Source organism: Mauremys mutica, chromosome 3 (assembly GCF_020497125.1).
Source record: "Mauremys mutica isolate MM-2020 ecotype Southern chromosome 3, ASM2049712v1, whole genome shotgun sequence".
Lineage (NCBI taxonomy): Eukaryota > Metazoa > Chordata > Testudines > Geoemydidae > Mauremys > Mauremys mutica.
In genome coordinates, this window is record NC_059074.1 from 165,568,496 (window position 1) to 165,581,774 (window position 13,279).

Sequence of the window (13,279 nt, forward strand, 5' to 3'; positions counted from 1 at the left end):
ATTATACCTTCTTATATTATTATCTGTTGTCATCTCCATCTTGAAATGAGTAAGATCAGATTGATTAGAACAATAAAGTAATTTAATCAGCTGTGGTTAATGGAAGCTGTTTATTTTTCAGGGTTTGCTGATATTCCCACTGAGAAAATCAGCCCTTATGTTTTGCGCCGAACAACTCTAAACCTAAGGACCAGTCCCCGTCTTGCTGCCCAAAGCCAAAGATTGTCACCATGTGCCCAAAGTTTACAAAAAGACAGGTCAGATAATCTTGCGGAGATCTCTAAACTGACAGCTGGTGGCAGCAAATCACAAAAGGTAACTGTTCTTAAAAATGTATCTGAATGTGCAGGGCCTGGGAAATCCACATTGTGTATTTATCTATCCAAGTGAGTTTGAAGATATGCCATGGTATTCATACTTCCTTTATATCTGCTATGAATATACTGAAAACAAGGTCATAAATGTAAATATAATTAATAAAGCTTGGCGTAACAAAGGTCTGGGTATAATGGTAAACTTAAAATTGTTGGTATGATCAAATCTGTGATCTCATGCCAAGTGCTCATTAACTTGGGAAATGGAAATGAGGTCAATCTTCCCACTTTAATGCTCATCACAAATATGTGATTATTTCTTGAAAGGCCTGGATGCTTAGAGCAGGGTGTGTGTGCATGTGCATATATGTATTACACACAAAAGCATTCTGATGTTCGGATATGCTGGAATTAAGGCTGCTTGTCCCAGTCTCTCTGCTCAGCCAGTCCCAGTTCTCCTCTCCTCCCCTTAGCTCTGTCTCTTCTCTGTGTCTCCTCCACATTTCTCGCCCCCCGTCTTGTCTCACAACCTTCCAGTCCCAGTCTTGCCATACTCCTCATCCCAGTCACCCTCCCCCTCCCTGCCCCCGTTTGCCTTTTGGCCCCTCTGCATTTGAGTCAAGTATCTTCCTCCACCACCATGCTTGTGAACCAGCTTGGAGGGGTCACTGGGAGTTTATTGAGAGAAAGGTTCCTTCTCTCAGTTCTGGTGCCTGGACCAAAGCAGCTGGGAAGAATCGTTGCAGGGAAACTCTGGCTTTGATCCTTATAGGCCTGGGCTGGAGCATATCAATTGCTCTGCGGGGATGGCACAGTGTGCCGTGTTTTCACATCCAGGAGCTGTGGGAAATGGCCCATGTGCAGTTGCTGTGTGGGGAATAGCTCATGCACAGTTTGGTTAGCACTAAGAGCTATGCAAGATTCACATATACACAGCGAGGACGAAATCTTCAGAGATTTTAGCTGCTAAAAATCTAAGAATTCTCTCTGAGCATCTGTGAACTGTGATTTTTTTTCAAAGGCTTATAACTTGGCCAAATTTGGGCAGGTTTTCATGGGGATGGCAAAAGGTCCATTCCCTGACACAAAGGCCACCCCCTTCCAAATTACAAGTCCCTGCTCCAGAGCATGGGTGCAGTTAGAGCTTTTTAAAGAAAAGCTGCCAGAATATTTTAATATGAGAAAAATGTATATTTCCCTAGCCTTGATCTTGGGAATGGCTTAACCATTTTGGCTGAAATTCTGCCTCTGGCCCCCACCCATGAAGCAAACATATAGCATGGAAAATGTCAACCCAAACAGCAACAGAAAGCAGTGTCTTGTAATGGGAGGAGTCAGGTAACCTTAATAGTAAGTGATGCTACTAGCTTCACCTGTCTCTCTTATTGGTGGTAACAATTTTGTTTTTGCTGTTGCATTGCTGTGAACTTAGCCAGTTTAAACAACACACAAAATCATTCTTTAAATAACAATCTCTACAAAAACAATCATACTTCAACAAATTGTTTAAAGAGATATTCTGTTCCCAGAGTTTTCATTTTTAGGACCTGACTCTGAAGTCTTTTCTTAGTCCTTATGCAAACTTGATTTGATTTTTTTCCTTTGCTTTTTATTATTGAGGACACTGAAATGAAAATTGATCTCTTTTTTTAGAAGTTCTGGTACTGAACTTTGTCTTAATGCTCATATTGTGATAGCCTCAACCAGACACTGGTCACTGCATGTCTGCAATCTGAGATTTTGCCCATTGCTAGAAAAACACTGTTAGAGTGAAGGAACAATTAGAGAGGTAGCACACTATCTCTACAACTCTTGGGTCTAAAAAGGAATGCTTCCACATTCTTTGCTTTCAGTGGTAAAAATCATTTATTTTTAGACTTAGCCTTGTATTTCTCAAGCTACTATTGCAATTACAGAAGTGTAAGGACTGTCTTCCTTTTTTCCACTTGACATCAAAATTTTAACAGCTTTTATTTTGATAAGTATTGGCACTAGAAGGATAAGCCCTGATGCTCATCTCTCACACAGGACCCACATCAGTGTAAGTGGGATGAGAATTGGGGCCAATTACCTAGACTATCAGAAGCTTTGGCATTCAGGATTTGAATTGTCATGAAGCACACATTTATAACTACTGAAGTTTTAGCTAACTGATGCTAAAATCATGTCAGAATTTGGTGGGGAGTGCAGGGGAGACAAGGAAGGGCAGTAGGGACTGGAATTTGAGATAACCAAAGGTATACATATTGTGAAATTTTTCAACAGTTTTACAAAGCTAGTGTTGAACATGTTGGATCATGCCCCGATATTAGTAAATTAATAGTTAAAGTATAACAGTATAAAAGAATAAGAACAGATAAAAGGAAAAGTAATATAGTTGTTTAAGGAAACTTCTGCCTTATGATAAATAAGCATTTGTGTTAAATGAATTTCTTTCTGATCTGCTGAACCTTGTTGAATGAATCTCTGTAACAAGCCCAAGGCCAAAATACCAATTATCTAAGGCATGTACAGGGATTGAATATGCAAGTAACCGATTCAAGAATGCTGTTATGGGACAGAATGTCTGTACCAAGGGATAAGAACGATGGGAAAACAATGATGTTTTCTTAAACCAAACCCACTGATCTTCTCATGCCTTGGGAGCCTGATTATGCCTATGTAAATCTTTTAGCAATGGAAAGAGGGAGAAAAGAATTAAATCAAACCTGTTAAGTCTGGATGTAAGAATGCTGAGTGCATGCGAGTGAGTGTTTGTGACTGGTAGATAGTTGTGGTACTAGTTTCTGATCAATTATCAGTGGGCTGAAGATAATGCATGGCAGAGGCAACCGGATGACCCCCGAAGGGCATGCCAGAACCCACCCAAGCCCATCAAGGAGAGATAGAAGATTGAAAGATAACGCATACCCATCACACATGTACCATCTGCTGATCAAGCTGATTAATGGTTATCCCAATCACAAATTCAGCATGATGTGGCAACTTCCGTAGACATACATTGAACCAAAGACCTATAAGAACTGAACCAGGGGACGGAGTTCTTTGAGTCTGGTTCTGCGACCACCCTCCAGGAGCATCGGAAGTGCATCTGACACAACTCGGCTCCACTCTCATGTCCAGGCCACCTGGCCAGTGACTTGGCACGAGCAAGTCTTAGGCTGGTAACTGTCACTGACTTTGCAGAACCTGTGTAATGCTTGTGTGAGTGAATGGTTATAATAACTGTCAAGATTATCTTGTTCTTCTTCGAGTGATTGCTCATATCCATTCCAGTTAGGTGCGCGCGCGCCGCGTGCACATTCATCGGAAGATTTTTACCCTAGCAACCCCAGTGGGTCGGCTGAGCGCCCCCTGGAGTGGCGCCATAACGGCACCGCATATATACCTCAGCCGACCCACCCGACCCTCAGTTCCTTCTTACCGCCCGTGTCGGTCGTTGGAACAGTGGAGTGCAGCTTGTCTGACCTCCGCTTCCCTAGCTTCCTCATAGCTCTTTTCTGTAAAAATTGTACATAGTTGATATCTTAGTCTTAGTTTCCTTGTTTTTTTAGTAGTTTTTCATCAGTTAGTTAGCGGGTTCAGGGATTAGCCCCCTCCCACACCCGGGACCGGAGCGCATGCCCGGCTCCCCGGGTTTCAAGCCGTGTTCGGCCTGCCGCAGGCCTATGCCTACAGGAGATCCACATAGCTCCTGTTTGAAGTGCCTGGGAGAGTGCTCAAGTGCCTGGGAGAGTGCTTCTAAGTGCTCAATTTGCAAGGCTTTCAAGCCGCGCACGAAGAGGGAGAGAGACATCAGGCTCAAACAGCTCTTCATGGAGGCAGCCTTAACCGCTTCGGCACCGGCCGCCGTACTGTCGGACACTCGCAGTACCTCCTCGGCACCGGCCCGCTCTGCTCTGCCAAAACCGAGAGCGCCGTCAGCACCGAAATTGGCCCAGAGACGCGCGCTCTCGCCTAAGGCGAAAAAAGGGAAGGCCGCTGCCTCCTCGGCACCGCCAGCTCTGAGACACCAGAGTGCGCCCCGACCGGGCCGCCCGGCACCGAAACCTGCCGCAGCACCGGCTGCTCCGGCACCGACGATTCTGCCGGCACCGTCGACTCCGGCCCCTCAGAGGCCGTCGAGTCCGGAACCTGTGGCCTCCCTGGCTCCGGCCGCGGTAGAGATCCCACTGCCGTCAACTCCAGAGGCCTTCGCAGCGGCGAGGGATCTTTATTGCTTTGACGGACCCGGCTGTGCCTCAGCCCCCGGCACCGCCGGTGCGGGCGCCCCATTCCATGGGCAAGCCGTCAATGCTCAAACCACCTGCCGGCGCCGAGTCGGAACGGCACCGATCCCGCTCCAGGACTCACGAGCGCTCCCGGTCCCGACGCCGATCTCACTCCCGACGTCGGTCTCAACGCCGCTTGCAGTCCCGGCACCAGTCAGACTCGCGGCACCGGTCATTCTCCCGCTCTCCGACTCGTCGCTCCTGGCACCGTTCCGGATCTCGGTACCGATTCGGATGCCGTTACTCCCGAAGCCGCTCTCGGCACCGAGCGTGGAGATCCAGGTCGACCTCCCGGCACCGCGCCGGTCGAAGGTCCCGCTCTCGCTCCCACTCTCGTTGTTGCGATGCCTCCCGGCACCGGTCACCGCAGAGGCGGGAAACACGATCCGTCGGCACCTCGGCGCACGGTTTATCCGCTCCTCCCTGGCCCTCCAGACAAGCGTCGGCCTCTTCTCATGCCGACAGTTATTACGTCGACGAACATGACCCTCAGGTCCCTTCGGGAGTCTTCCAGCAGTCCCACTATGCGGACCAAGACCCTCAGCATTGGGGTTATTGGACTCCTTGGGCTTACCATCAAGCCCAAGGTGCCACTCTGCCTACCACACGCACTGTGCCATCCGAGCCGCGCATCCCAGAGGCTACGATAAGCCGCCCCCCAGCTGAGTCGGAGGTACCATCCCCACTCCAGCCTGCTCAGGAGCCTCTCGAACAGGAACCTTCCCAGGTCCCAGACGCTGAGCGGGACACCATCATTCCCGGGGTCTCTTCTTCCTCCTCCCCGGATGAAGCGGTGGCGGGATCTTCATCATCCGGTCCCCCTCCGATTGACTTGCGGGCACACCAGGAGCTTCTTCGCAGGGTGGCCTTACAAATGGACCTTCAGGCTAAGGAGGTATCGGAGGTGGACGATCCAATAGTGACCATATTGTCAGCGGACGCCCCAACTCGCATAGCCCTCCCGTTCATTAAGACAATCCAGGCTACTGCAGATAGCCTATGGCAGGCTCCGGCCTCTATTGCGCCCACAGCCAAAGGGGTGGAACGCAAGTATATGGTCCCCTCCAAGGGATATGAGTATTTGTATGTCCACCCTATCCCCTTGTCATTGGTGGTCCAATCTGTCAATGATAAGGAGCGCCACAGCCAGCAGGCCCCGGCTCCTAAATCGAAAGATGCCAGGCGAATGGACTTACTAGGTCGCAAGGTCTACTCTGCTGGTGCCCTCCAGATCCGAGTGGCTAACCAGCAGGCCTTGTTGAGCTGTTACGTGACATATGGTCTGAGGTGGAAAAGTATAAAGAACTCCTACCTCAGGACTCGCGACAGGAGTTCGCAGCCTTCGTTGAGGAAGGTAAAAAGGTGGCGCGCACTTCGCTACAAGCCTCCTTGGACGCAGCTGATTCAGGGGCCCGCACTATAGCTTCCGGCATTACCATGCGCCGCATCTCTTGGCTCCAGAGTTCGACTCTTCCCCCTGAAGTACAGTACACCATTCAGGACCTTCCCTTTGACTGCAAGGGTTTGTTCTCAGAAAAGACGGACTCCAGGCTCCAAAGCCTGAAAGACAATCGGGTCATTATCCGGACCTTGGGGATGCACACCCCTGTGACCCAGAGGCGTCCGTTCCGCCCCCAGCTTAACCAGCCTTACTATATGCCTCGCTACAGGCAAGACTCTGGTCGACGACGGGGTCGAGGGGGACGTAGACGGCAGCCTGGCCCGCAACCGTCCCAAGGACGTGCTCCTTCCAAGCCACCGGTGGGGCCTAAATCATCATTTTGAAGATGCGCCCAAGGACGGCATACCAGCTCTTTCTCTAGATCCCTTCCCGCCTTTTTCCAACCGCCTTTCCCACTTCCTCCCGGCGTGGTCCCGGCTGACCTTCGATGCCTGGGTCCTCCGCACAGTGGAACGTGGTTACCACCTCCAATTTGTTTCACCCCCACCTTCCCACCCTCCTTCCCGGTCCCTCTTCAGGGACCCCTCTCACGAGCAACTCCTCTTACAAGAGGTGCAGACGCTCCTAGCTATTGGAGCGATAGAGAAGGTTCCGGAGAGGGAAAGAGGTAAAGGTTTTTATTCCCGTTATTTTTTGATCCCCAAGTCCAAAGGGGGCCTCCGGCCCATCCTCGACCTGCGAGACCTCAACAAATACATGCTGAAGTTGAAGTTCCGCATGGTGTCCTTGGGGACCATTATTCCTGCCTTGGATCCTGGAGACTGGTATGCCGCCCTCAGTATGAAGGACGCTTATTTTCACATCGCCATCTTTCCACCGCACAGGCGTTTCCTCCAATTTACAATCAATCACTTTCACTTCCAGTTTGCGGTCCTCCCCTTCGGCCTCTCCACGGCCCCAAGGGTGTTTACGAAGTGCATGGCCGTCGTCGCCGCCCACCTCCGTCGGCGCTGCATCTGCGTTTTCCCCTACCTAGACGACTGGCTCATCGGGGGGACTCGCAGGCCACAGTACGGCAACATGTAGCAGTGATCAAAGACTTGTTCACGTGTCTGGGCCTGGTTCTCAATGTAGAGAAGTCCACCTGTTATTGCCCAAAAGGGTCCGAGGTACTTTGCAAGAACGAGACCGACTCCACACTGAGAGTAATTGGCTTTAATGAAGGTAAAGTGACACATCTGCAACGGGGACCCCAAACGTTGCTGTCACTGAAACGGGGACCCAGCGCCCTGTAGCTGGGCCTGGGGTGAAGTCCTAAAACAAACACAAAGCATGCTCATTTTATACAAACAGCAGCATATCAGCTCATACATAATGCAATAGACACTCTCCGCCCTTCGGGGCTGCCTCCCTGGCCAACAGCCATGGACTTACCACACAGCAGTCCCAGCCGGCTACAGCAGGCCAAAGCTAGCATGCTGTGTCCTACAATAACCGGAGGCTGAAAAAGCGGAATTGCCTAAGCTAAGCCATAACAAAATCTTCCAAGGTTCCCTAAACTGCTACACCACCTTAATACCCACCCAGAGGTTGGACTTCATCGGCGCGACCCTGGACTCTTCTCTAGCCAGAGCCTACCTTCCTCAGCTTCGATTCCAGGCCCTTACGCAGATAATTCGCGCCCTTCAGACTTCTCGTATGACCTCGGCCCGTACTTGTCTCCGCCTCCTGGGGCACATGGCGGCTTGCACTTACGTAACTCAGTATGCCAGGCTCCGCCTCCGCCCCCTCCAGTTGTGGCTCAACTCGCTGTACCGCCCGCACAGGGACCCTCTGGACACCCTGCTCATCATCCCAACGAGCGTCCTTCGATCCCTGGACTGGTGGCTGGCCCCGTCACACGTATGTGCAGGGGTCCCAGTCCATCCTCCTCAGCCTTCCCTTTCCCTGACGACGGACGCCTCATCCCTCAGATGGGGGGCTCACCTCGGCCATCTTCGTACTCAGGGCCTGTGGTCGGTGCAGGAGTTGAACCTGCACATCAACGTCAGAGAGTTACGCGCAGTACGCCTGGCGTGCCAGACGTTCCAAACTCACCTCCGCGGCCGTTATGTCTCAGTCTTCACGGACAATACAACGGCCATGTACTATATGAACAAACAAGGGGGGACGCGTTCTTCCACTCTCTGCCACAAGGCAATGCTACTGTGGGAATTCTGCATAGCCCACTCAATTCATCTAGTGGCGTTTTTCCTTCCCGGCGTCACGAACACCATAGCGGATTGCCTGAGCAGGTCCTTCCTCTGCCACGAGTGGTCGCTGAGAGCGGACGTCGCTCATGCCGTTTTCCAATAGTGGGGATTTCCCCAGATAGACCTGTTTGCATCTCGGACAAACCGCAAATGCCAGGATTTTTGCTCCTTTCAAGGCCTGTCACCGGGTTCCCTGTCGGATGCGTTTTTCCTTCCATGGTCTCGCCACCTCCTCTACGCCGTTCCCCCTCATCCACAGAGTCCTGCTGAAGCTCCGGCAGGACATAGCACGTCTCATCTTAATTGCGCCGGCGTGGCCCAGACAACACTGGTTCACCACGCTGCTCCGTCTGTCTGTAGCGAGCCTGATTCCTCTGCCGCTTCACCCGGATCTTATAACCCAAGATCACGGCACTCTCCGTCACCCAGACCTGACGTCCCTCCACCTCACGGCGTGGCTTCTGCGTGGCTAGACCAGTCGGAATTGCGCTGCTCTGCTCCGGTGCAACATATTTTGTTGAGCAGCAGAAAGCCTTCCACTCGCTCTACCTACCTGGCTAAGTGGAAGCGCTTCGCTTGCTGGGCTCAGGCACGCAACGCTGTTCCTTCGGAGCTTCCCCTCCCGATAGTCCTCGACTATCTCTGGTCGCTGAAACAGCAAGGCCTCGCACTGTCCTCTCTGAAAGTGCATTTAGCGGCCATATCCGCTTTCCACCCCGGTGAGGGGGGTTATACGATTTTCTCTCATCCGTTGACTGCTCGATTCAGGAAGGGCCTTGAGCGTCTCTACCCTAAGGGGCGTCATCCGACTCCTACGTGGGACCTCAATCTGGTCCTCAACAGGCTCATGTCCCCACCTTTTGAGCCGTTGGCCACCTGCTCGCTAATGTACCTGTCCTGGAAGACGGTCTTTTTGGTAGCCATTACGTCGGCCAGGCGGGTCTCTGAGCTCCGAGCGCTCGTGGTGGACCCGCCATACACTGTTTTTCATAAGGACAAGGTACAGCTTCGTCCGCATCCAGCGTTCCTCCCGAAGGTGGTGTTGGCGTTCCACAATAATCAAGACATCTTCCTTCCGGTCTTCTTTCCAAAACCTCACGCATCCTCACCGGAGCAACGGCTGCACTCCCTTGATGTTCGTAGGGCGCTGGCTTTCTATATTGATCGGACAAGATCATTCCGCAAATCCACTCAACTGTTTGTGGCAATTGCCGACCGGATGCGAGGTCTTCCTGTCTCGTCACAGCAGATCTCCTCGTGGCTCACAGAGTGCATTCGCACCTGTTATGACTTGTGTCAGGTTCCACTGGGCCGTCTCACCGCCCACTCTACCAGAGCTCAGGCATCCTCCGCTGCCTTTCTAGCTCACGTGCCGATACAAGAAATATGCCGAGCGGCGACTTGGTCATCGGTTCATACTTTCACCTCTCACTATGCTCTGGTCCAACAGTCTAGAGATGATGCAGCCTTTGGCTCTGCGGTCCTACATTCCGCCACGTCTCTCTCTGACCCCATCGCCTAGGTAAGGCTTGGGAATCACCTAACATGGATATGAGCAATCACTCGAAGAAGAAAAAACGGTTACTTACCTTTGTAACTGTTGTTCTTCAAGATGTGTTGCTCATATCCATTCCACACCCACCCTCCTTCCCCACTGTTGGAGTAGCTGGCAAGAAGGAACTGAGGGTCGGGTGGGTCGGCTGAGGTATATATGCGGTGCCGTTATGGCGCCACTCGGGGGCGCTCAGCCGACCCACTGGGGTTGCTAGGGTAAAAATCTTCCGACGAACGTGCACGCGGCGCGCGCACACCTAACTGGAATGGATAGGAGCAACACATCTCGAAGAACAACAGTTACAAAGGTAAGTAACCGTTTTTTGTATTTGCAATAAATGTGGTGTTTTGCCTTGTCCCTCTTATTGGTGGTATTTTATTAGTATAACAAACAGCACAACAAAAATATTGTAAAGATTATGTTAAAAATTTAGAATGACATGATGTTCTATTGAATATTTCATAATGCATCTGGACAAGATATCTTCTGCAGGCCAGCGTAAATGCTTCAGGACTAAACAACTTATTCAAGTTCTATTATAGCTATGGAATAAACTACAGGACATTTACAAATTCATTACGAAATATTGGTAATTAAACTTAAATTGCATATGTCAAAATACAGTTCTTCAGATTAGTGATTGAGCAAGAAGAGACTAGACAAAGAACTACTATGTACTACTCCTTAGATTTGCCTATACCTTGTTATATCATGCATCTGACTTGCCATTTGTAAAACATGGATGATAATGCCCATTCTAAACTTGAACGTGGTGAGGAGTAGGTAGTTCTGTATAGCACTGTTGTATTTTCAAAGTGATCAGTATAAACAGTGAAGATTCTTGCTTTTAGCGTGTGTCTGCTAATTCATGTTATTCAGTCACTTGGAATGGGTCTTTCAGTTCCTGCTGGTAATTAACAAGGTTCTCCCATACCACTAAAGCATGAGAATTTTTTTGTTTGTATTGCAGGTAGATGATACTCAGCAGTGCCAAGCAGAAACAGCTATTGAACCCATGGTATCTAGTTCAAGATCTCCTCTTTGCATAAATAAGCAACCCACAAAAGCTGTTGCTGAGACCTCTAGGGAGAATCTTAACACACACAAAGGCAGATGTTCCTTCAGCAGAAAAACATTACCTGATCAGAATGAACAAGAAGAAAACTGTATTGTACAGTAAACCTGCAGTTATCACTTCAGATCAAAATAACCTTTGGAAGATAAATAGTTTTCATGACTAGGTATGAAAACTATATGCCCATTATTTTTTGTCAAATGAATTTGTATAATTCTTTGAACACTAAATCATTTTTACAGGTCTTGTTGTTAAACACTTACTGAAACCTATGTCAGTAAAGCTATGTTGAAAGAATAGACATATCCATTTTTATTTCTTAATATGTTGGTGATATCGGTGATCGTTGTACAGGGTTCTGTAAATAATTCTATAGAAACTTGTTTGAAATAAAGTTTAATAGAAATGCAGTTAAGTACCAAACCACACATTACATTAGCAGTATTCTTTCTGTATATAGATGTTTCATTAAATTTCCAAAACACATTTTTGAGACTGTGTTAATAGTTCACCTTGATCAATCAATCGGTCCTTCAGCCATCGTATAGATTGTGCTGATCACAACATGTCTTCCATTCTTCTCATATCATGGGCTTCCTTCTCCGTGTGTGACCATGTCTTTTCATGATAAAATTTTCCCATCTCTTCGGAGGTCGGCCAAGTGGTCATTTCAGTTCTCGTGGGTACCACTTGGCGGCAGCTGCAGTCCATCAATTGGCAGTGAGCCTCACTATATGCCCAGCCCATTGTATTTTACTATACCTGTTCTCAACAACGACGACGTGCACTCCACTCTGCTGTCTGATCACTTCATTGGGGTCTCGGTCGCGGATTCAGATTCCCAGACTACTTCTTTCCATTGCCTTCTCCATGACAGACAGTTGCTGCTCCTCTGTCAGCGCCCATGTTTCGCTGCTGTACAACATTGCTGGCAGTACTGTTGAGTTGAAGAGGCTGGCGCATGTTGCCTTGTTGATTTTTTCCTTAGAGGACATCCTTGCTAGAATTGAATGCTCACCAATGTGCTTTCTTTCTTTGCGAGAGTTCACCTTCCTGATCATGGTGCATCTTCATTTTTTGGCCCAAATAGACATATTGCTCAACTTCTATTTGTTCTCCCTTGATTGTTATTTCTGCTTTTGGCAAGGTATCAGACCACATAAATTTAGTTTTGGAGTGGTTAATTTTCAATCCGACTTGGCTGCTTTTTGTGTTGAGTTCTCGCAGCAATTTCTGTAGTTTGATAGTATTTTTGGCGATCAGCACAATATAGCATGCAAATCCAAGATGGTTAAACTGCTCTCTGTTGATGTTGATCCCACTCTTCCAATTCATCTGCCTCATTAACATTTTGAGGCAGGCTGTGAAGAGTTTTGGTGAAACTGTCTCTCCTTGTTTCACACTGTTCTTAACTGGGATGCGAAGGGGAGTATCAGATAAGGCAGGGGTCGGTAACCTTTCAGAAGTGGTGTCCAAGTTTTCATTTATTCACTTTAATTTAAGATTTCACGTGCCGGTAATATATTTTAACATTTTTTAGAAGGTCTCTCTCTATAAGTCTATATATTATATAACTAAACTAATGTATGTAAAGTAAACAAGGTTTTCAAAATGTTTAAGAAGCTTGTGTGGGGAGTGCAGGCTGGCAGCAGGCTGAGTGGGGCCAGGACCCCAGCTGGCGTGGGGCTGGTGGCCAGGACCCTGCTGCCAGTCTGGGGTTCTGTCTCCTGTCTCCTGCCAGCCGGAGTCCCAGCTGCCGGCCCCGCTCAGCCCGCTGCTGCTCTGGGGTTCCATCTCTGCCCACATAGAGTGGGTACCTACCTTCTCCCTGGTTCTGGCCTATTCTCTTCCCCTCTTTCTGCACTGAGCTGAGGGTGGGGTTCACTGCTCACAGGGCTGGGGGGTGAAGGAGCAGCTTGAGGTGCAGGGTCTGGCCAGGAGCTAGAATGAGGGAGGGGGATCAGGGTTGGGCAGGAGGTTTGGGTGTTGAGCGCTTACCTGGGCAGCTCCCATTTGGTGTCAGCGGTGCAGGTGGGAATGTGGTGGGGGGGTGCAGGAGCTCCCATTTGGTGCGAGGGGTGGAGGTAGGGATATGGGGGGTGCAAGAGTCAGGGCACGGAGAGGGGGGATGGGTATGTGTGGGGAGTGCAGGAGTCAAGGCAGGGTGTGTGTGAGGAGGGTGCAGGAGTCAGGGCAGAGGGCTGGGGCGTGTGAGGGTGGGTGCAGGAGTCAGGGTAGGGAGCTGGGGGGTGGGCTGGGCTGGGGGGGGTTCTCCCAGCCCCATGCCCTGCGCGGCTTACAGCAGGGGGCTGGAGAGATATGCCCTGATCCCACCCCCCTTCCCCAAGGCCCCGCTCCTGCCTCTTCTCGGCCTCCTTCCCGGTCTGAGCAGTGAAGGTGCTGGGGCTCC

The 13,279-nt window shown here is 49.8% G+C and overlaps 1 protein-coding gene across 1 annotated transcript in view; it reads left to right on the forward strand.

Annotated features, from left to right (window-relative positions):
- Positions 1–11,537, forward strand: part of CENPF (centromere protein F) — a 77,605-nt gene extending 66,068 nt beyond the window's left edge. Inside the window, exons 17-18 of the mRNA XM_045011610.1 lie at positions 122–315; positions 10,765–11,537. Coding sequence (XP_044867545.1) covers positions 122–315; positions 10,765–10,974 — 404 coding nt within the window. The 3' untranslated portion in view covers positions 10,975–11,537. The remainder of the gene's footprint in view (positions 1–121; positions 316–10,764) is intronic.
- The last annotated feature ends 1,742 nt before the right edge of the window (positions 11,538–13,279 follow it).